This window comes from Colletotrichum higginsianum, chromosome 9 (genome assembly GCF_001672515.1).
Source record: "Colletotrichum higginsianum IMI 349063 chromosome 9, whole genome shotgun sequence".
Lineage (NCBI taxonomy): Eukaryota > Fungi > Ascomycota > Sordariomycetes > Glomerellales > Glomerellaceae > Colletotrichum > Colletotrichum higginsianum.
The window spans coordinates 1,761,576-1,783,526 of record NC_030961.1 but is presented as its reverse complement, the minus strand read 5'-3'; the positions used below and the strand labels follow the sequence as shown (position 1 = coordinate 1,783,526).

Genomic DNA, 21,951 nt, shown 5'->3' with positions numbered 1-21,951 from the left:
GCTTGTCGAGCGATTGGTAGAAGCTCAGCGAGGCTTTTAGTGGATTGCAGTGTTTCCAATGGACACAGTACCGCCTGGGCCCCCGGGAACTTTTTTTGCGAGGAGCTTGGCCCGCCCGCCCGCCGAGACCGACCGACCACCGAACTTCTTCAATGGCCTGATTCGGAGCATCCCCGAGAATTTGCTAGGCGAATTCGACATCACTACCACTGCTACTGCCACTGCCACCGCGACCACTACCACCACCGTATACGACCAATTTCCTCTGACGACCTGTCAAGAGTGACGCCGACTCCCCGAGCATGCTTTCCAGAACGATCCCGAGGAGATGGGCCTCCTCGCTGCGGAGCGCCGCCGCACGACAGACGCAGCAGCAGCAGCAGCTCAGAGCGCAGACACAACGGAGGTGGGCGACAGCCGCGCCGAAGCCCGGGTCGGGACCGCTGATGGAGCGCCGCGCCGACCGAGAACTCCCAGGTTGGTAGTCCTTCCGCCGTCCGCGTCCATCTACGCATAGGTGTCCGTTGCTGACCCCTTTCTCCCTCTTTCTCTCTCACCCCAGACCTCAGCCAAATCACCTTCCGCTGGTCCCGCACTCTGCCCCTCTTCGCTGCCGTCATCGCCGCCTGCAGCGTCGCCATTTTCAACTACCAAAAGTCGTCGTCCCCCGTCATCGCCTCGACGCTGTACGCGCTGCGGACGTCGCCCGCCGCGCGCGAGCTGCTGGGCGACGAGGTGCAGTTCAAGCACCAGATCCCCTGGATCTCGGGCGAGATGAACCAGCTGCACGGGCGCATCAACATCGCCTTCAGCGTCAAGGGCACGCGCGGCGAGGCGCTGATGCGCTTCGCGAGCTACCGCACCTCGCACAAGGGCCTCTTCGAGACGACCGAGTGGAGCCTCGAGACGCCCGACGGCCGCAGAATCGACCTGCTCGACGGGGCGGACCCGTTCCAGGGCATTGTGGCGGATGAGCTGGATGACGACGTGGACGAACAGGCTGCAGCGGCTGCGGCGGCGGCGGCGACGAGGGGGTTCAGGCAGACAACTCTCAAATAAAGGCACTCACTACATGGGTCTAATTGACGCGGAGGGGAGATAGGGGCGAAGCGTCTAACACGATGCCGAACGAGGTCGTTGGCTAAATGGAGCGGAGCACCTCGGAAGTCACAGCTCGAAAACACACTCATGGTGGTCATTGGGTGGTTTATGATTTGGAGGGCGAGATTGCGGCCCTAAGCTTTGCGCCTCTCGTAAGGGGAGCGATGGATGATGGTGGTAAATGTACAACATGTATAGTACACGGACTTTTTCGTGAAAAGCAACAATAACAACGGTGAGGAGGGGGAGAAAAGGGGGAAATGGACGCCATGACACTATCTATACAAACGCCGGCAATTCTCTCCTCTCCTTCTTCAGCTCCAGATGTCTCTCCCTAGCCTCCTGCAACCTCGCCTCGGCGTCCTCGTTGCTCTCCAGGAGCTCCTTCAGCTTCTCTTGCCGGTAGGGCAGGGCCGGGGCCTTGCGCTTCTTGGCGTCCTGCAGCTGCACGATGCAGTTCTTGGGCCCGGCGACGGCGCCCTTGACGAGCACAACGCCCAGCTCGTTGTCGACCTTGAGTACCGTCAGGTTCTGCATTGTGACGCGCTCGTTGCCCATGCGGCCAGGCATCTTCTTGCCGGGGAGGACTCTGGATCCGGAACCCTGCGAGGGACCCGTAGTACCGATGGTGCGGTGGTTGAGCGAGTTTCCGTGGGAGGCCTCCTGACCGGCGAAGCCGTGGCGCTTCATGCCACCGGCGAAGCCCATGCCGCGGCTGTTGGAGCGGACGTCGACGTACTGGCCCGTCTGGAACCAGTCCGGGAACAGCTGGACGCCGACGGGCAGCAGGCCGTCCTCGGAGCGGACCTTGAACTCGGCAAGATGACGCTTGGGCGCGATGCCCTTGGCCTCGTAGTAGCCCAGCAGCGGGCGCTCGACGTTACGGGGCTCCTTGGTACCGGCGCCGATCTGGACGGCCCAGTAGCCGTTCTTGGCACGCGTCTTGTTGGCGACGACCTGAACCTGGTCGAGCTGGAGGATGGTGCAGGGAACGCGCTTCTTGCCGTAGTAAACCGCCGTCATGCCCTTCTTGGTGGCGAGCACGCCGGTCCTCAAGGGTGTTGTCTTCTCGCGGCGGGCGAGGGCGGCGGCGGGGCCGGTCGTGAGGGCTGGCAGGCCGGCGGTCGTCTGGTTGAAACGTGCGGGCTTGCTGCGCTTCGGGAGCGTAGACCAGCCGTACTTGACGCCGCGCTTCGCGGTGAAAGGGAGGAGGTGGAGGCGGGGACCGGCGAGGACGGACGAGGCATTGTTGGCGACCGTGGCGGCGCAGGCATTGGTTATCGTCGAGGATCGGAGAAGCTGGAGGCAGCTCGCGGGCAGTCGGGGCGCCATGGTGGGATCGGCCGGGTTTGCGGGCGAGGCGAGGCGAGTCGAGATGGTGAGGATTGAGGAGACCGGTCGCCGTGACTTGGTTCGCTCAGTGGATGGAATTTTTTGGGATGAGGTCGGACGAGCCGTGCCTGGGGATGGAAATCTCCATGTGGCCCGTGCGCTACCCGGGATTGATCTGTACCTGCACGCTGAGCTTAGGAAGCTCCTGAGGAAGCCAAGGGTCGGTCGGTCGGCCTTCCACTCAATTTCTCATGCCCGTCACACTTTACAACCGCTTACTATAATTCGCCCTCGCTCATCACAGCCCGTTACACACATACGGCCTTGCATCGCATCGAATCATCTTTAAAGTCCCCTTCTTCTATGTCTCATCTGGAGAAGATCCGTGCCTACCGGCACCTCTACCGCGAGCTCCTCCGGGCGGTCCAGTTCGCGGCGCCGTACAAGTATGTCGTGCGGGACCAGCTACGAGCGGCATTTCGGGAGAAGGGCGCCTGCTGGGACCAAGAGGAGTACAAACGGACCTTGTGGTTTCTGCAGGCGGCGGCGCGCGAGGCCGGGCTTGAGCACAAGATCCTCAAGAACCTCATCCACGTGGCGCATCAGCGCCAGAAGACTGAGCCGTGGAAAATTAGATCCCGCAAGGTCGAGGAGACGAAAGAACCTGATCTGTAAGTCTTGCTTCCGTGCCCATGGCCAGGACTCACGCTGATCGAGTCGTTTCTAGGCACAAGGCGGGCCAGGAGATAACCTCTGCGGCCTTTGATCACTATGACATGACGATAGCCATGCTGAACAAGACGATGGGCATCCGATTGAGGTGAGGTTCTGGGAGACCCTCTCCTCTTTAACCCGGTAACGTCAGTCACCGCCTACAGCCGGGATTTCGTCAACATCGAGACCCCCTCTATGCCCAAACGCTACTGCCGCGGCGTGCACATTTGCTGTTGTTGGTTTTTCTTTCTGGAAGGCCCCATCCTGCAAGGCTGTGGCACAAACATTCAAGTCACATCTGGATTGAAACCGGGCAATGAGATACGTATTTCAATTCCGGCTACGAAGAGGTCCACGTCCGCTCCTTCATGCTGGGACGAGATCTTCGGCCCATACATGACGCATCGAGGTTTCTCATGGTGCCAGGAAACCAGACTGGGAAAATGGCGAGACGAAGCCGGCTGCGATAACCCCGGCCGCGGCGGGCTACACAGTGCCAAGAGGATTCCTTCCCCTTTCCACAAGTATCCGAGCGGAACCGATTGGAGGAATTTGGCTTTCCCTTGGGAAAGATGGCTCGGCGACGTTTGCCAGCCGGGTGATCTACGGATGCGTGGGGGCTAGTGAGTGTGCCAACTACTAACCTCTGGTTGGCTGTCTGCATCTGTGAACTGGCGGCAGCAGTCCATTTACAGTTGAGGGGTTTCAAGGGGGGAATGCGCGGGAGCACATATCTGTCAGACCACGTTCTGTCGCCACTTTAAGGCTGAATGGAGCCGAAGTTGAGCTCAAGTAAGTACCTTGCCTGCAGGAGCCAGGTAGCCAGCCCTGACTGCGCGCAGCTTGTATCATCAGTACACGCTGGTTGCACGTGTTGCTATATCAACGTTCAATTCTCCTTCCAAATCGAATTGGTGGTTTTGAAGACATGAAACTTCTTGATCTTACGGCTCCATGGAAATGGCCTCGGCTGGATACAAAATCTACTCTGCACACGATTTACATTATTTACGATGCGGACATGCTTACTCCATATGCTGTGTGCTAAGCCAGACGCACTCATCGGCTCAAATGATCATTACGACACATACAATTCAAAACAGTCATTACTCAACACTGCAATTTACGTATCATTGATGATTACTTGCCGCTTTGTTGGCTCATCTAGGTATGGGACTTTCTATTTGGGGACACAGACGACCGTTCTGCGTCACGTAGCAATCGATCTGGCCTGTGATGTACCAGTCCTCGCTGCCACCAGCGGTGGCACCGTAGAGGAACCCCCAACGGTCGTAGTTCTGCTTGAGCTGCTACAGGTAGTTGTAGTTGCTGCCTTGCTGCCGTAGTAGGCCGGCTGCAAGTCCGCCTCGTTGATGTCCGCCTCGTCACCCCCCCCTTCTTGGCGCTGGGGCTGGCCTTGCGCCACGGCTGCAGCTGCTTGACCAACTTCTCGCTCGTCAGCAGCGTCTCTGTGATGGCTTCATTAACTGTACCACTCACTGGTAGGAAGGACTCGACCACTTGGTGGTGACCTCGTCGCACTGAGCCTCGTCGTGCTGAGAACAGTTCTGGTAACACACGGCCACCGAAGGGACACCATCGACCAAAGCCAGGCTCGTCAAGAGGTCGAGCAGGAACCATGCCGTGGGCGACAGTCAGGAACGATCACCGGGGATCGCGTTTCATGAGTGGGCGGCTCTCTGACCAGAAGCAGTATCCTCGTCGCCAAAGTCAAAGAGGCTCGCGTTACCAAGGTTGTAGTTTTTCCAAGTTGGCAATGGCATCTTTCACAAGTTGGGACGCCTCAAACTTGAAATAGTTGATGCCCGACAACGCGACGCTGGTAGCGGAAAACGTCACCAAGCAGGATGACGAAAGACTTGCTAGCTGTTGATGTACGAAACCCTTCATCTCTATAAGTAATTAGGATTTCCCTTGGATATGGCTGAATGACACCTGCCGAGGAGGGCAAGCCTGTAGCTATCCCCTCCCTGATGTATTTCAAAAGTCCACATCGCGGTTCCTAATCAACCAACAGCCTGCTGGGGGCAAGAGATATGCTAAATCGCTGACCAAAAGCATGTGGAACACCACGTGGGTCAACAGGGCTGTATACGAACGGTTGGCCGATGGCACCAGCACCGTGCCAGACGCGGGGCATTTCATCAGGGTAAACGACATGGATGGACGAAGGGCTCAGACTGAAGTACGGCGTGATGCTGGGTCTTTCCCGCATGATTCGGACGAAGAGATGATGAAGGATACGGGTATTATCCCGATCACCAGCGTCATGAGCAAGGTGGCCTTCAGGAGGGACACAATCATCCAGGAAGGGAAGGCAGTGCAGAGAACGTCCAACCTTGGCTCACTCCAAAACCTGACCGGTCACAAGGCACAATGAATACAATATTCTTAGTGAGAGATGAAACGGGCGCGCCAAATTGGTAAGGCGAAGACTTGGCAGCTCATTTCCTTGGTCTGGAAGAGCATCAAGTCATACACAAGGAATCAAAAAAAAGAAAGCCCGGCGATGCTTTTCATAGCACACCGGCTGACAACCACTGGGGCGAATTGGCTCTATTGTTCTCCAACCAGCTCTGCCACGGAATCGAGAGAGGCGAATCAAGAGAAGGACCGAGGATGACTTGAAGCCTCCCTGCATGTGAGTTGGTTAGTCCACAACTCGTCCGGGATCGAAGGGGACGACAACGATGACAGGCACGTCAGGGCAAGTCCAGTATCTAGTTTGGTCGAGCTCAGAATGGATCTATTTCTTGAGTTTCGAAGAAGTCGACTTTGTGCTAACACGGCGCTACGGGCGCTGCCTGCTTACACAGGCTGGGCGTATCTTATAGAGAAGACAGACCTCAGTCGAGCACACGAGTATGTGACGGTAGATTGCCCCCTGTTCTCCGTGTCAACCCGTCCAACCCTTGGTCCACATGTCCTACGTTGAATACCATGCAGCACCACTCACCACTCTTGTACAGTAAAAGCACAACTTGCGCTGAAGTAGGGAGTGACGTACTAGGTCGTTGTGACTGAGGTACATAAAGTCATCGTTGAGGCGAGCCTGAGATAGAGCGGCGAACACGCTAACCTAGTCCGGACAGATACACTCGCCTCGTCTACGAGACAACCAAACACGACTCACACTAGTTGATGGTTGCATTGTCGATGATGAGTCTGGTGAAGCGCTGCTGGCGCCCATTTAATGTCGATGGTTGCTGTCCATGAGCTGATGGCCGCTTCCTGGGGCGGAGTCCTGCCACGAGGCATCCGATTAAGGCATTTGTAGCACTCGACAATGAGACTTGCAACGTAAGGTTTGCCATGGAACGTGAGTCGAGGACTGCGTGTTTGGAGACAATGACGTTTTCGCACATGGAGCGGGAAATCCCCCAAAGGTTGGGGGAGAGAGCCAACGGCCTGTACAACTATAGGGACTCACTCATACCCCTTTAAGATACAAGGTGGGGTGGAGAATGCCGAGAGCTGAAGATGGTCCAGGCGTATCCGCCGTGCCCGTGTCGGAGCCAAGGGTCTTTCTCGGCCGTCAGGACCGTGTCGGCAGCCCCCTTTTTTGGTCGGTGCGGACGGGATGAGCTGTTCCGTATAGATCTCGTCCTTGAAACTCCCAAAAATATCCAATTCGGAAACATCGCACGCTTCCAGCCCCGTGTAACCGACCCGTCATTGATGTGAGATTGCCGGTCGACCCCTCGTTCGAAAGACGGACAATGCATCAAGGTCAGGAGAGGGAGGGAGAAAAGACAAGAGACCGCTTGGGATTCTGGCTTCCATGTGATGGTGGATTCCGGCAGCCAGGGCGACGGCCCAGTGAGGGAAGGGGTGTCAGTTTCTGTGCGGTTTTGTACGTATTCTTAGCGGTCGCTATCAGGAGAGGCGAATGAAAAGCGCAGAATTGCTGTAGATCCTACCCGGGCCCTGTCCCCGTTTCAGTGAGAGGCTCGCTGGACCTGCTGCTGCTACCTCCTTGCTGTGGACTCCAATCAGTGGCCGTGTTACTGGTGTTGGGCGGGCCAAGGAGGGCGGCCTCCCATCTGCAGCTTTCCATCATCCATGAGCTTGCCCTGCAGTCTGGACCGATGCTTTCTGTTTGCTTAAGTAGGTACCTTGCAGCACAACTCTTGCAGTACGAGTACCTTCCCCAAGAGAAGATCGTAGGTAGTTAGGGTGGGGTGCTGTACCGACCCATGAGGTCAGACCAAAGGTAAGGAAGGTTTGGTGCTGTAATCGAACCGTAGCTGACCTGGGCCTGAGTCTGATGCGGATGTACCTTTCCACGCCGGAATGAACACTGATTGACTCCCACCACTGCGGCGTTGCCGACCCCGCAATCCATCCACCGTAGAAGTACAGAGGTAGTTCGCGTCAACCCTTCAAACAGTCAATCCCCTTCCTCCCTCTTTCAACGCAACCCGCAAATCTCTCATGGTCAGTGGGCACAACAGCGTCAATTCCCGGGGGTTCAGCTCTCGATTCCCCAGACTACCGTAAAGTCGCTCTCTGTGCCTGCCATCTCTGACCGACCACTCGACTCGTCATCGCCATCGTCCCCTTGGCCCGCCCCTCGAACCTCGCGAACCCTCGACAGACATCCATCCCCGTTCGCTGTCACAAAACAGCCTCCACCTGCGGTGGTCTGGATGGACCTACCCCCAAAACAAGTACAGGGCCGTATCACGACCGCGCTGAAAGACCTTGATCTCTCTCTCGAGATCACCGTCTGAAGGTGCTGCCACATTGCCATTGCTAGAAGCATGCCAGCGACAGAAGCCGAATATCAATCAAGACACCATGTTCCGGCCCGCCAACCGACTGCGATCATGCCTCGAGCTCAGGAAGAGCGCCCGCAGAGGCTGGTCAAGCGGTACCGCACCGAGATCGCCGCAAGCACCTCGAGCATGTTTTCCACCGTCGTTGCATTCCCTCTCGATAGCGTGAAGACGCGAATGCAGACCTACCGGTACGAGGGTTTCCTCGACTGCGTGAGGCACACGTACCGCACCGAGAAGCTGAGAGGCTTCTTTCGGGGTAAGGCACACCTCCCTGGCACCCGCGGCCCCTCACCATGGCCACAGTATTGATCGCATCGCTAACCTTCTTCCGCGTCCCCCCTTCCGTAGGCGTGCTCGCCCCAATGGCCAGCATCACTCTCGTACGGACCATGTCCTTTTCGATCTACCAGCGGGCCAAGTACAGCTATTCTGGCTGGATAAAAAACGCCTTGGGATTCGACGTCGTGCAGCACGTCAACAAGAAAGGCACCTACCCCAACCTTTACTCGATTGCCTGCTTTGGAGCGGCCGGCGCTACGGCCGGCTCGTGTATCACGCTCCTTGCCTGCCCGTTTGAGTTGACAAAACTCAGCGCGCAGGTGTCTGTTCTGCTGTCGGACCAGCAAAAGCTCAAGGAGGCCAACTGCCGCGCCACCAATGGCCACCAGGTCGCGGCCAGCTACCAGAACAAGGGTACCTTCAAAACCATGCGAAACATCATCCGCCATAGGGGTGCTTTGGGGCTCTACACTGGCTTCAACTTGCACTTGTGTAAGTCTGCCCAGGCGTACAACCCCATCAAAACCCTCAGCTGACCACTCTAGTGCGAGATACGCTGGGGACGGCCATATACTTCATGGTTTACGAGAGCGGGAAGCAACTCGGAACCACGTTTGGTGGCGACCATCCAACGACCAATAAGTTATCGGTTGTTATCTCGGGGGGTCTTTGCGGAATAGTATCCTGGGCAATGATCTGTAAGCACATGCAGTATATCATCCATTACGCCTACGGCACATGCTAACTCTGGCAGACCCCATCGACTCGGCAAAGAGCATCTACCAGCGGAACTCTCTCCTGTACTCCAAGGGGCAGCAGGTTGAGCCGCCTCCCAAGATTGAATTCTTCAAACGACACATGTATCGCGGGCTCGGCGTGTCCATGGGACGCTCGTGCGCTGTGAACGCCATCTTTTTTTCGGCCTTCGAATTCATGAAGAAGCACGTCAACTCTCTGGATGATAACTAAGGAATTGTGTGATTTATGAAATACTCGCCGGCGGTCATGTCGGCATCCTTAACGGCCGCACCCAGGATGGCCAGTGGCGTTTTGGCTCAGCGGTTAGGATGGACACCACCAAACATACTAAGATGGGAATACGGAACGAGAACACACAGACAGGACCTATTTGTAGCTTGGAATCGAGCGCAATCGATCAATCATTCAATGACAGTTCAATAGGCGCAATGGCCAGGTTTGCAAGTGACCTCGTGCTACCTTACCACTGTACTTACGGATAAGGCGGCCCATTAATGTCGTCAGTGATACGGCGATCTGGTAAATGTATGTCTGGCTGAGGAGTCTAGACGAATCTTTCTTGCTGTAAGTTTGTGATTGAAACATCCTCGGGTGACACCAGCTCCTTCTAGTATGCCGAAGGACTGGCTGCGAACCAACGCTTCGGTGAGCCGTACTCGGTGCACCCGCCAATAGGCAAAGCGAAACATTGGCACCTGCCTCTGCCGCCGCCGCCTAGGTAAGCTTGTGCATAATGGCCCCGCCACTATCGTCACGTGGTGATAAGCCAAAGAGGCTCCAGGTTGCGACCCGACCCAGGTCGTTGGGCGGCTCTGCATCTTCTTCCAGAACCCGAACGACACACTACTCTGCCTCAACCTGCCCCGGCGTCCAGTCGTGACTTGTGACCTTGTGCTTTCAAAGCATTCAGCATCCAAGCATCGCCCGCGCGCCTTCCCCCCAAGTGCAACAAGCCCTTGCTGCACCTGTTTGACGACGAGTCGCAGATTCAGATCTCCGCCGCCGCCCGGACATTTGACCTTTCTTTGCTGTCTACTACTACCTACCTTACACCCTGCGTGACTACTGCTTTTTTCCCTCTTCGTACGACAGCAAGAGCCACACTTGCTAACGTCGTCGACGCCTTCGGGAAGAAGGTGCTACTACATCACCAGAGACGCGCCTTTTCTGGCTTTACGTACTTGACTTGACCACCATTCTGCGTGTTGTCTTCAGTGCAAGACATTTGCCGCCGTCATCCTCACTAACTGTCATTTATCATCCTTTTTTTTTTTCCTCCAAAAGAAAGAAGGAGAGAGAACGGACAGTGTTAGAAATTCTTGCTTGGTCCTCGACCACCATGGTAAGCTGATAACAAAGGGAGTCATCAGACATGGGGAGAGAAAAACGTACACAGCCCGGCCCTCGTGGTGCGGCCAAGGATCGACACAAGAAAGCTGGCAAGGTCAGCAAGCCCATTGACCGCAGCGCGCCGCTGCCGCCAGGGCTTGTCGCCGCAAAACCAGTCAAGGCGATCACCAATACCAAGCACCAATCTTATTTCGAGTTCATCGAGAACAAAGAGAGGAAGAAGCCGTTGCTTCTCGAGGTACGCTTTTGGGGCGAGATTCTCAGCATCTACCAACCGTCGGACTAACCATCGCCGATCAGAACACAACGAACACGGACCCGCCACCCGGCATGAGGTACATTCCCATCGGGAATCCTGAACTGACCGAACGATGCCAGGACATCTCAAGAGAGCTGGGCGCTTCGGTCTATATTGTGGTAAGGCAGATTAACCACCGTGACGCACGCACGCAGTGGCTCACCACGCGGGATACAGACAAAGGCCAAGAAGGATGCATCGGACTTAAGCCTTCAGATCCACCGAGTCGGGTATCACATTCGCGAAAACATCGTGGACCGGGCATTAGCCGAGCTTGGGCTGCATGATGTCTACGTCCCCGAACTCATCGGGCAAGGAGACGGTGGGCTGGTAGAAAAAATTCCCGACGGCCAAGACGAAATCGACAAGCAGGCGGATGCCGCGTTGCGCGAGCTTTTCCCCCGGATCCCGAACACCGACCGACAACAGATCATCGATCATGCCTTCCAGAAAGTTGGTCGAACCACAAGAGTAGCAAGAGGACGACGGGCGGTGCTGACAGATCATCACAGGGGAGACATTTCAAAGGCGACCTGGTCGTAGGGTTGCAGCAGGATCTTTCTCTTTCACGGCGAGTGCAGCTTGCCGTCCTGGCGCACATTCGGCACAACCACACCAGATATGACGAGCTTCTTAGGGAGACATCGTGGCACAATGCCAGAAGAGCCACAGAGCAGCTCTGCCTGGACATCCTCGTCAAGTGGCGAGGTGACGACGAGAACGGCCGCAATCAGCTTGACGAAATTCTTCGCGAAGTCGTGGTGTTATCTGACGACTCAGATGATGAGGAATCGGGCGAGGAGCCCGACTCCGAATCATCAGAGATACTCATTGACAGGCCGCACAACACTGGCAGAGTGTCGGCGCCAGCCGCATCCCAGAATGTCGCCAGCCACCGCAAACGCTTGTCGACGGCCATTTTATCCCGTCCGGGGTCCCCAGTGCCCCATGCGACGCCCGGAACATCTAAGAGAATCGCCAAAAGGGCGCGCAAACGCGCTAATCATCGTGAGCGCAACTTCAGCCGATACGAGGCTGCCAGAGATGCCGCCTGGGATAGCGCTATGCGGCGGCAAAGAGCCCCCGATTGTCGTTCGGACCAGCCAGGTATGGCGGACAGTTCCGCAAGTCACGGCCGGCCTGCTGCACCTATCGACAACAGAGCTCCTGTAAATGATGACGGCTATCCGCATCCGCAGGCGAGGCCTCTCCCTGGCCAGTTCGGCAACAACTTGTATGAGGACAGGCAGCATATGGACGGTGCTTATGCGGCGCGGTCCCATCCTATGCGCTCTCTGTATTTGCCATCCAGTTCCACAATGCAAAAGGTAAATGACACTAGCAACACTCTCAGTCGTTGCCTCATGAATCATGGAACCGCTCGGTCATCGGAGAGTCACCAACTGCAAGACTTCCTACATCCCTCTATTGAGCCAAAGTCCCCCGACTCTATCCGATCTCCATCACGCTATACTCGTGGCATGGTGGAGTACACGGATCGCAGGGGTGACGATCTGCAATGCCGCTTGAACTCCCTACCTCGTGGCCCAGTTGCGCGAGAAGATCGCCACTTGCAGCGACCTCAGATTCAACAGAGTTATTCCGTACATGCCAGACCTTCGGCCAGAGACCAGGACCTCGTTCGAGCCCCTGAGATGCCAATTCACCGTGTGCCACATGATACCACTCGAGCGGCAGGTCATCAGCCAGTACGGGATTATGGTTCTGCTAGACCACATGGCTACATTGACAGGATTGCGCACAAGGAAGAGCAGTACGGGCGACTTGACAGGGTTCTTGGCGAGAAGGCCAATCCCATTATGATTGAGGACCAGACCGTCCATCCAGGCACAGCCTACCGCACGGGCGAAAGTGTCAGGGACAGATTCGGGCCCGGTGTCGAGATACTGGCCGTTCGCCGCCCCAGACATGATGATGGCCCGGAAACATATCGGCCCATTCCCATGGATGAGGGCTTCATTCGTCTGCGAGAGGATCGCCCTACAGAGCAACGAAACGGGCTGGCAGAGGAGGGTTTCCTCAGACTCAGGGAATGCCCTGTCACCCGCCCTGGGCCTTCTTTCGGTGATCATCGGGCCTATGGTGTGCCTCAGTTCCGGCCGGTCGACATTCCTGGACAAGCCGTTTACGTGAGACGTGCCGAGCGAGCGCCCCCCGCTGAACTTTCATATCATGGACCTGGCCATGGTCGCGTCGAGGGATTCAGACCCGAGAGGGTTGTACAGGGCGACTTTCTATCTTCTGCGGATGGTGGAATGTAAGTTCTGGGCGTTGATGGAGGAGTAGGATTCTCATACTGACAATGTAAACCGTGTAGGCCAATCGAACATCGTCAATACCATCCATTGCAGGGAACAACATATGGTATACCTGTTCATCGACAGGCGAGGCCGATGCAACGAGGAGGGGACCCGTTCAGATTCGACCAATACCCACCATCACCACCTCCTGCACAGCGCCACTGGCCACGTGCAGACGACGGCGTGATTGTTCTTGAATGACGGAAAACTGGATATGCAATCCGGTTGCAATAGTTTACATACACAGCATGGGTAACGGATTAAGCATGAAGGATAGCATTTACGAGGCGTTGAGGGAATAGCATCATTCTCTGTGGAAGAACCTTTAACCTGCCTGGGTGGTAGGCATGGACTTCCCTTCTTCGTTCAGGAGACAGAGGGTGCAAGGATTTTGTTAGATTTTGATACCCAAGTTCGGCGAGCAAAACTGCTCCAGTCATTGTTTAGCAGAGGAACAACAGCACGACTCAGTGGGTCCGCTGGATGGAATACGGCAGTGTCAACGCAATAGAAAGAACCATCAACTTGACTGAGCTGGTAAAACTCTTTCTTCCCAAAGTGGGCCGACGACTATCATCAACTCCAGTTTCAAGTGTCGTCACATTGATGAGCATCAGCTCGCATAAACCCAGCTCCTAAGGGGCGTTTCTAGTGGCCCTGAACCCAACAGTCCGAAACAAACCGGGCAACGTCGGGCAATGTGGTTGGAATAATCCAGAAGAGTAAACAAATATCCAGCCCAGCACCCTGTCTATTGTCGTATCGCCGCCGCATGATGATGGGAATAGTTAACAAAAGGTCGTTAAAGAAACAAGGCGTGCCCCGACCTCAACTCCTTGAAAATGCAACCAAACCTCGGGAATGCTCTGCATTGAAAATTAGAAGCGCCGCCCACGCCACCGATCGCCAAAAGGAATTGTGAAAATGAAAAAAGTGAAGGAAGATTAAAAAGAGGGGAGAGAGAGGGGGGGGGGGGGGGGGGGGGTCGGTCAGGCTATGCCGCCAGCATGGGCTGCCTCGTCCGCACGCGCTGCTGCGCTGCCGGCTCCTCCTCTTCTGTCGCATCTGGCACCGGCAGTTCCGTGTCGGGTACCGTGGGGAGCTTGTGTTGTCTGGGTGGGTTGCGGGCAGCGTCTTCGGCGGCGACACTGGCCTCGAGAGCGGCGAGCTCGTCTTCGACCTCCTCCTCGTCCTGGACCGAGATGCGGCCGCCAAGCATGTCGCTGACTTCCTATGAGGTGGGAGGGTACTGTTAGCACCATGTCCCTCACGCAGACAAGACCTGCGCCGCGCCAAGCCTTCGCATGATCCTCCAAAAGGAGGGTTCGTTCCCGAAGGACGAGTGGACGACCAACCTTTTGGTAAGCGATCGCATCGGCTGTCTCGCCCATGAGCTTCTCGACATGCTCGATGCCGCCCATCTCCGAGTGTATCTCCTTGAGGACTTTGGTGCCCTGTTGCAGGCCAAAGACCACGTCCTTTTGGATCATGGCGAACTCAACCGACGATGTGAGCTTCTCGAGCTGCTCGAGCTGGGCGTCGGTCTTTTGGAGGAGGGACTCCTGATATTTCTTGCGGCGCAGGGCGAGCAGCGCGCGCGGCTTGTCGCCCTTGGCGAGCATCTGCTTGGCAACGGCCGTCTCCTTGTCCGTGAGGACGGTGATGCGGCGCTGGTACTGGTGGAGCTTATCGCGTTGGAGCTTGAGGTCGAGGATGGCCCTGGTGGGGAAGCGGTGGTCAGCAGGCGAAGGATCAAGGCGGTCGAGTAGGGTTGGGATGCGCGCATTGTTAATGCGGTGTTACGCTGGTGGTCGGAGGGCCCAAGGGATTTGACGGGGACTTACTTGTCCTGGGCGGTGACTTTGCTCGCGTTGCCACCCATTTTGAGGGGATTCGAGATCGGAGAAGGGAGGGGGGAGAGGAGGGGAGGAGGCTATGCGGGTTTGGAACGGCGATTCCTCTCGTGGAGAGGGGACGAGATGTATATTTTCGAAGTCCAAGTAGGATCGGGTGCTGGAATGAACAAGATGCTGTGATGCAGAGTGGCCGGACGTCGTCGGCGGTCGGGCTCTGATCGGAGATCGGTGACGGAGGGACGCTGGCGGTGGTCGTGGTGGTCTCGTGCCTGAACCCGGCTCAGTTTCGAGGCGCAACGCTGCGACGGAGAGCGGGCTGGGGTGACCGCTGGGGAAGCGGCGGTTCGTCATTGTCACTCCCCACATGCGTCAGGAGGTGGGACCATGCGGTCGTTGATAAGATAACACATAAGGGAAGGTACAGAGGTACTTGGAGGTTGCTAGGCCAACGGAGTTCGCAACTTCATCTCGTCAACACTGCAATACACTACGCCTAATGCTGTAAGACAAGGCCATCAGCCTTACAGTTTTTGTTATCTCCTATTGAAGCTAATGAGCTGGAGCTTTTACCTATTCTTCTGTGTATAGAAAATATCAAAATAAATAGGTCTAGAATATCAAAAGAGTTCACCCCCCGGTAGGGGCTACATCTCTGGTGCACATGCTGGGACATCAGTTGCCGGTTGTTGTGCGGATTGTTGTGCGGGTTATCGTGTCGGTTGTCGTGTCGGTTGTCGTGTCGGTTGTCGTTGTCGTCTGGCCTTTGTCGTGGTTGTCGTTGTCGTGGTTGTCGGTCATCGCACGCCTGGCGGAGGCTATACTTTGTGCGGTCTCGAAAATTCGAGGTTGGCGACTGCGGCGTGGTTTGAACTCTCGACCCTGGCGACTCGACCATATCACACAGTTTGACCGGAACTCTTACGCCTAAGGGCCGCCCCTGTGCTGGTGATATTCTCTAACGAATTGGGCAATTAAGTATTGCAAGGAGGGCGCTGGTGCCTCGCAGGTTGAGAACCTTGAGGGCGGTTAGCGAGGCGGGATGAGATGGGATGGGATGAAAGGCGGCAGACGAGGGGTGGCTGGAGCGAGTGGCCACCTCGCTAGGAAGGCGCAAACTTTTGGAATAGGGCGTGTAGGCCCCCTCGGCTGGGTAGTGTATTCATGGATGAATGACACAGAACGATTCTAAGACTTCCCTCTATGTTTGCTAGCAGGTGTCTACATCTTTTTATCTGACTGATGATCTGGGCACTCATGATCACGGCCTCCTTTGACTCGGCACTCAGCCCCTTTTCCCCTCGATTCGGGCAGCCATAGGCTCACATAGTAGGCTCCGCAGAATATAAATCTACCTTAAACTCGTTGAATAGGGGTAGTCATCGAGTGGTCAACAACGTAGTCAAGTCTCGGCTCTAATGGGGTATACATGAAAGGGACGTATTGGCATGTGAACTGGGCCGTTAAACTCGCAAGGCGAGAGGTGGTAAAGATGACACTAAATACAAGAGTAGCTGGACCTGAACTTACGTGACATTTTAGGTGTATACCTCTGCTGATCTAGCGAGTGAAGAGGGTGGTTGATTGCTCAAGAGGCGCAGAATCATCTGCTGCTCTTTGTTCGGCGACTAACTCACTAAGATCAACATGCCGCTTGATTTGTAGATAAAATCATTAAGTGGATGAAGCTACACTGCATGATTATACTCATTATGCGCTGGGAAATATAAATCGAAACGGGACGTGGACTGGAATGCCTCCCTATTTCTGGAATCATGCCATGCTTTAAAGTTGTCGAGTTTTGCCATACAAGACCAATCCTTTGTACGGATTGATAGATTGCAAAGCAAATGCACAAGGTTATAGAGCACCAGCAAAGTAGACAAGACCAACTGACTACATCCCGCGGAGGCCACCGTAAATAAATATATTGCTCTTTGCAGCAAATACACTGTGCCGAACAGTAATAAGCGCAGACATACTTTTCTGTGAGATCCGAGTAGCCTTTTTTGTCTGCGCGTACTTGGTAGCGGAACCTACGACAGCGGCCGAGCAACATGGGAAATGCAGGCCAATAACATCAAAAAACATACCGCCGCTCGGGAAAGCCACCCACAAGCGCAACATGTTGATAGACTCATAATTACGGAAAACAGCAACCGGATTGGCCATGTGTAGGAACTAAACAGCTCTGGTGGAAGAAGTATTGGCCAACGAGAGCACTTATGAATGAGAAAAACAACGAAGGTCTCTTGGAACGAGGCCGGTATGAAGCAAAACAGGCTTCGGGGTGCAGGGTCTTCTTATTGATAGGGTTTGCACAGCTGGTAGAGTGAGAAGACTGTGAATGTGACTTCCTCGTCCTAGACAGCCCTTTGAGGGCTAATAAACCAGTCAGTGGGAACCAGTGTCGATACAGCATGCGTATCTTGCACCCAATCCTTCTGCAGCTGTCGAGACCTCCAAAGATATAGGCACAAATCGTTTGTGCAAACCAGCCACGACCGGAGTCTGCTACTTGACAAATGCCCCGAAAGATCATATCCTCTATGAGACTGGGGGCGTAGTGGATTTGATATACGTTCATTCAAAGCATCGATACGATTTATAACTGGAATGTAAAAGTTTGGACCGGTGCGGCGGAGCCGTAGTGCACACCGACGTTATTGATAAGACAGTCGTACCACCCATGCCACAGAACCTACTCACAGACGGGGATTCCAAAAGTCCACCACCAGATCATTCACCAAAGCGGGCCCCAAAGCCGCCACCAACTCCGCGATGCCGGCTTTCAAAGACCCGCTGGCCCCAACATCCTGACGCTGCCAAGCCACCAAATCGCCTGTCTCAAAGAGCATGCCGGAGCCGTCTATACGCAACTTGAGGTGGTCCATCTGATCGAAGGAACGGATCTCATCGAGAGACATGACACCCGGCATGCCTGTATTGAAGAGGAAAGTATCCACATCATCGTCGTCGCTATCGTTCATGGGGGTTTCTCCGGTAAGCTCGCTGCCTTCTGTGGTCCTTTCTGCGGTTTCCTTGAAACCATCATTTCTAGGACTATCCAGCTTCTCTTTGGACAAGCTTAGGTACTGCTTCTTGTCTAGAAGGCCCGTAACTCGTTTGTCCACCAGGTCCCAAGTCAACGTCTCTGGGTCCAGAATGTACTGCGGTGTGTAGTCCATCTTGTACCGCATTTTGGGACACGTGTGGATATAGAAGCCGGGATACCAGTAACGATAGCCACCTTCGCGTGCCAGAGCGATCTCACGAATAGCGCCTAGCTTTCCCGGAGCATACTTGTGGATGGACTCGTGGTAGAGGAAGTACACGGCGCTGACGCAGTGGGGAAGCAGATCCAAAACGCCGATGGCCACCAATTTGCCATCCAATCGGTAGCACTGATGAAAGGAGCCGAGGCGTTTCTCCTTGCCATCGGCCGTCGTGATTGTCTTGCGCTCGACGGGAGACTCGCACAGAAAACGTTGGAAGCCACGCCGGGAAATTTCTCCAGGCTGCTCCTTGTGAACGACGCGCTGATAGTTTTCGTAAACCATATATTTTTCATCAGTGAAGTTGTCATGCTCCAGTGTGACAGTGAAGACGTGAGCAGGCTCGGGAGGCATTTGCAGCGAGTCGTACTCGGCCTCGTGAACCCTCTCGATCAGATCAAACTCGGAATCCCGCTTCCTCGCCTGCTCACGTGTCAGTGGGTGGAGACGAGCCGCCTCCTTCGTGTAAGCCTCTCCCGTTAGAAACTTGTTGAAGCGGTTGATCGTCTGACGCTGATCTCGGGTGGGCTTGAACTGAGTGGAGTCCAGCCTGAGGGTATAGTGAACACAACACGCATGGAGCTGATCCGGCCGGTAGAGGGTCGTCCCGGAGCGCCTCCAATAGTGGTCCAGCAGGGTCTGGTAGTATTCGGGTGTGAGAGATGTGGCTTTAGCATAGTAGGAGAAGCCTGCAGAGTGATGGTTCATGTCAGTAAACCGCTCGCACTCTGTTTTCTCACTATGGCCAGCTGCAGATCACCGTTTGACCAGTCCACGTGCGGCCAACATGACAATGACATGCGGCAACACGCCCTGATGTGGGAGGGGATGGCATTCACGTTTTGACTGACTCTTGCCTTGACGGCCACAATAACCACAGCGGGACGAGTTAGAGTAACCTAGACAAAGGGTCAGTCGAGACGGACATCACGAGACTAGGCTTAACCAAGCCATCGTTGCTTTACGAAGGTTGGTGGTGCGAGTACGAAAGCTACGAACGCTCGCTCGTTGCATGTACATAGGACTCCGGTATCCCCTCCTAGCGCCTTCGGGCATGTACACCCGAACTGCGAGAGCGTGGCAAGGAATCTTTGGACATGACCAGTGGAAGATACAAACATGCTCTTCGTCAGGGCTGCCGAGAAGGCGGCCCAAACTTTGAAGACGGAAGGCCGAGTAAAGCATGGGTTTTCAGCCGGGCGCATCCATCGCGTACCCCACCCAACTTGGGCCGACGTCTTGGGATCCGAGATACGGAGGGCCACTGTGACAAGGGGTTGGTTGCAGTAACATCGATCGTCGCAGGAAACGGGCAACTAAGCCAAATGTGCATGTGGCGTGAGGTCGACGGGAGCTTCCCCATAAATGCCACAAGCCAACAGCGGGTGGGCAATGCCGCACGGGGGCAGATGGTTGGAGGAGAGAACAAGACGAACGACTCACCAATTGGGGTTATATAGGACAGTGCATCGCCAGGGGTCTGCATGCTTGTGTCGTCCATGAATGTCTGCTGCTACTTGGACGCTCTAAGGCACCAGGGAAGCAGCCGGTCGGCTAGCGCTGTTCAAGTTCGAAATGATGGCTGATGTTCGTTATGAAATGCTCCCAAGGCTGCTTGATGTGCAACGCCTGGCGGAGGGGTAGCGCGTAAGGGTCGAGGGATCGCTCGTTGTCGGACGTTGTTGATGAGTTGTCCGATTTGTGTTGCTGCGGAGTCAAGTTGCGAGTGCACTTGTGGACGGAACTCTCACCGCACACACGCTACAATGCTGGGACGAGGAGTGAGAGGTGGACTGGCGGGGCGCTGGAGCTTGAGAAGGAGGGAGGAGGGGCAGGCAGGTCGTCAAACGCGGGCAAAAGGGCGGTTCTTTTTTCACCTTTACGACGCAGCAGCCGGTTGGGCGTGACCTTCCTTGCATGCCCTGAACCCAGGGCAGTGAGGCAGGTTGCGATGCGAAACAGATGGGATGCGTGTGAGTCTTGCCTTCAGGAATACCAAGAGGCCTGCTAGTATCGTGGACCGGTCTATATTTGTAGTCTGTAGTGGCCAATCAACATCTGAACATGGCCATGGAGCTCCCAGGGCGAGGAGGTATGACGACGTTGCTTTTGCCTGCGTGCCCGCCTAACCTACCTCAGTTCCTGACCAGTGAACAGGCCCTGCGAGTCCAGATTGCGGCGGCCTGCCTGCCTGCCTGCCTGCCTGCCTGACTGCTGAATGGCCTGGGAGATCTGGGCTGTGCCGCTCTATCTGCTGTCTCTGCTGGTTCGTCACACGACGATGATGGAGGCACGGATATGCAGGAGCTCAGAGCCTAGAGCATGGGGAATATGAGCTGCCACCGTTACCCCACGGCAGATGACCAGGCTCGCGATCTCGTTGGGTGGTGCCAGGATAGGGCGCCGGCGGCTCTGTCGGATCGGAGAATGACGCGATGAATTAACTGGGAAATTGATATGCGATAGCGTGGCAGAACGGTACTGCCTGGTCCCAGGAGCTGGACGGACTGCCAGTGACGGAGGACTGTCGGGTCGGCCGTGTCCGTTGTTAGCAAGGGGGTAGGAGGGACCGACAAAGAGAGAGAGTAAGAGTCTTGAGACTCAATATCGAGCTGCACCTTGTGATGAATCTAGCAGGTGGTGAAGTTGACGAGGCTGTACTGCTTTTAGGTGGGTAGGTCGCTGCTGCTCAAGGGGCAGCTCTGTAAGGAAAGAGCAAAACGCTACCTAAGGTTCGGGTGGACAGTGAGAAGCCAAAAGTTGTACGTACCCGTCAGGACCCCCTGGAAGGGAAGACCTCTGCGTGGTAAGGTTGCTAGGCCGCCAGCTGTACCTGTACATCAGTTACATAGGTAGGTGAAGCATCCAACCACTCACCGCCGTACTCAGTCACTGTGAGATGATACGGCCCATTGCAGAGAAGGTGATAAATGTAAACCGAAGGGATTGCTAGGTTCAAAGTTGGCTCACATCGGCATTGTGTGGAAATATGAACCCCCACAAACCAAGCACACCTGGACCAAGACAGCCTGAGTTTTCATCACCACTTAATATAGTTGATTGTCGTCCAGTAGCAGTGTCTCACGATGCGGTGTGGGATGCTACCCCCCCAACATCTCAAGTCCATGGGCCACGATGGATGGTTGGCTGCAGGCCCCGGAACTACGAACCGGAGCAGTAGGATCGCTCTTGGAAGAGCCACGATCAAATGGACCTTAGCCCTGTACTTCTACACATCTTTGCTGCTTCTGCGCTCGTGGATCATTTGCCAATGTCAAAAAAACAGTGAGTGTTGCGCAGCAATGGGCTGGGCATCTTGCATCGACAGCTGCTACTCGTCGTACCAGTGAGACTCGGTAATTGCTGCCGGTGTCAATAGAATTCCATGTTGTCAGTGATGGGCTTCTGTGGTCTGTTCTGTGCTATTGATAAAATGGCTTTAGAACAACTCCTAGCCAGCGGTCTCTCGTGATCGGGTCGCAAAACGAAGTCGAGTGATCTCCACCGCCACGCTGTTCACACGTCAAATTGTGGCGCTTGAGTTGGTACGTCGTGAACAAGTATTGTTTTATGGCGGAAGCCTCGCCGATTCTATAATCGAGTCGGCGCTGACGAATGCCGTTCAAACTGACGCTTCGGCATTTGCTTGTGTTAGTTGGAAAGGCACACACATTCGCTTGTATTGGGCACATCTGCCAGAGAGATGCGTGTTTCTTGCGTCGCGGCCAAGACTCGACAAACTTGGTCCAGTGATGTTCCCGGCTCTGCCTACCGAATCAAGCCAGTAGCGAAACGGAAACAGCGCGTTGGGGTCGTGCCAGGTTGTGAACATAGGCGATGGACGGATGGGAGAGTCGTGCGGAGTTG

The 21,951-nt window shown here is 55.3% G+C and overlaps 9 protein-coding genes across 9 annotated transcripts; 5 read left to right on the top strand and 4 right to left on the bottom strand.

Annotated features, from left to right (window-relative positions):
• Positions 1-302: 302 nt before the first annotated feature.
• On the top strand, positions 303-1,059 carry CH63R_12775 (Cytochrome oxidase assembly; the record flags this gene model as incomplete). Its single annotated transcript, XM_018307749.1, has 2 exons — positions 303-477; positions 563-1,059. 2 exons carry the CDS (start codon positions 303-305, stop codon positions 1,057-1,059), a joined length of 672 nt encoding a protein of 223 aa, XP_018152166.1.
• A 321-nt stretch (positions 1,060-1,380) lies between these two features.
• CH63R_12774 (50S ribosomal protein L3) lies at positions 1,381-2,433 on the bottom strand (the record flags this gene model as incomplete). Its single annotated transcript, XM_018307748.1, has 1 exon — positions 1,381-2,433. One exon carries the CDS (start codon positions 2,431-2,433, stop codon positions 1,381-1,383), a length of 1,053 nt encoding a protein of 350 aa, XP_018152165.1.
• Positions 2,434-2,796: 363 nt separating this feature from the next.
• CH63R_12773 (Mitochondrial carrier protein) lies at positions 2,797-3,257 on the top strand (the record flags this gene model as incomplete). The annotated part of the gene is made up of 2 exons (XM_018307747.1): positions 2,797-3,104; positions 3,161-3,257. 2 exons carry the CDS (start codon positions 2,797-2,799, stop codon positions 3,255-3,257), a joined length of 405 nt encoding a protein of 134 aa, XP_018152164.1.
• A 1,050-nt stretch (positions 3,258-4,307) lies between these two features.
• CH63R_12772 (FAD binding domain protein) lies at positions 4,308-4,788 on the bottom strand (the record flags this gene model as incomplete). The annotated part of the gene is made up of 2 exons (XM_018307746.1): positions 4,308-4,457; positions 4,537-4,788. The coding sequence occupies 2 exons, from the start codon at positions 4,786-4,788 to the stop codon at positions 4,308-4,310; spliced, it is 402 nt and encodes a 133-aa protein (XP_018152163.1).
• Positions 4,789-5,227: 439 nt separating this feature from the next.
• CH63R_12771 (Integral membrane protein) lies at positions 5,228-5,548 on the top strand (the record flags this gene model as incomplete). The annotated part of the gene is made up of 1 exon (XM_018307745.1): positions 5,228-5,548. The coding sequence occupies one exon, from the start codon at positions 5,228-5,230 to the stop codon at positions 5,546-5,548; it is 321 nt and encodes a 106-aa protein (XP_018152162.1).
• Positions 5,549-7,931: 2,383 nt separating this feature from the next.
• On the top strand, positions 7,932-9,197 carry CH63R_12770 (Mitochondrial carrier protein; the record flags this gene model as incomplete). Its single annotated transcript, XM_018307744.1, has 4 exons — positions 7,932-8,205; positions 8,253-8,720; positions 8,774-8,926; positions 8,983-9,197. 4 exons carry the CDS (start codon positions 7,932-7,934, stop codon positions 9,195-9,197), a joined length of 1,110 nt encoding a protein of 369 aa, XP_018152161.1.
• A 1,162-nt stretch (positions 9,198-10,359) lies between these two features.
• CH63R_12769 (uncharacterized protein) lies at positions 10,360-13,157 on the top strand (the record flags this gene model as incomplete). Its single annotated transcript, XM_018307743.1, has 5 exons — positions 10,360-10,575; positions 10,638-10,754; positions 10,813-11,088; positions 11,148-12,913; positions 12,974-13,157. 5 exons carry the CDS (start codon positions 10,360-10,362, stop codon positions 13,155-13,157), a joined length of 2,559 nt encoding a protein of 852 aa, XP_018152160.1.
• A 793-nt stretch (positions 13,158-13,950) lies between these two features.
• On the bottom strand, positions 13,951-14,838 carry CH63R_12768 (Snf7 family protein; the record flags this gene model as incomplete). The annotated part of the gene is made up of 3 exons (XM_018307742.1): positions 13,951-14,187; positions 14,228-14,675; positions 14,801-14,838. 3 exons carry the CDS (start codon positions 14,836-14,838, stop codon positions 13,951-13,953), a joined length of 723 nt encoding a protein of 240 aa, XP_018152159.1.
• A 2,676-nt stretch (positions 14,839-17,514) lies between these two features.
• CH63R_12767 (Arginine-tRNA-protein transferase) lies at positions 17,515-18,792 on the bottom strand (the record flags this gene model as incomplete). The annotated part of the gene is made up of 1 exon (XM_018307741.1): positions 17,515-18,792. The coding sequence occupies one exon, from the start codon at positions 18,790-18,792 to the stop codon at positions 17,515-17,517; it is 1,278 nt and encodes a 425-aa protein (XP_018152158.1).
• Between the last annotated feature and the right edge of the window lie 3,159 nt (positions 18,793-21,951).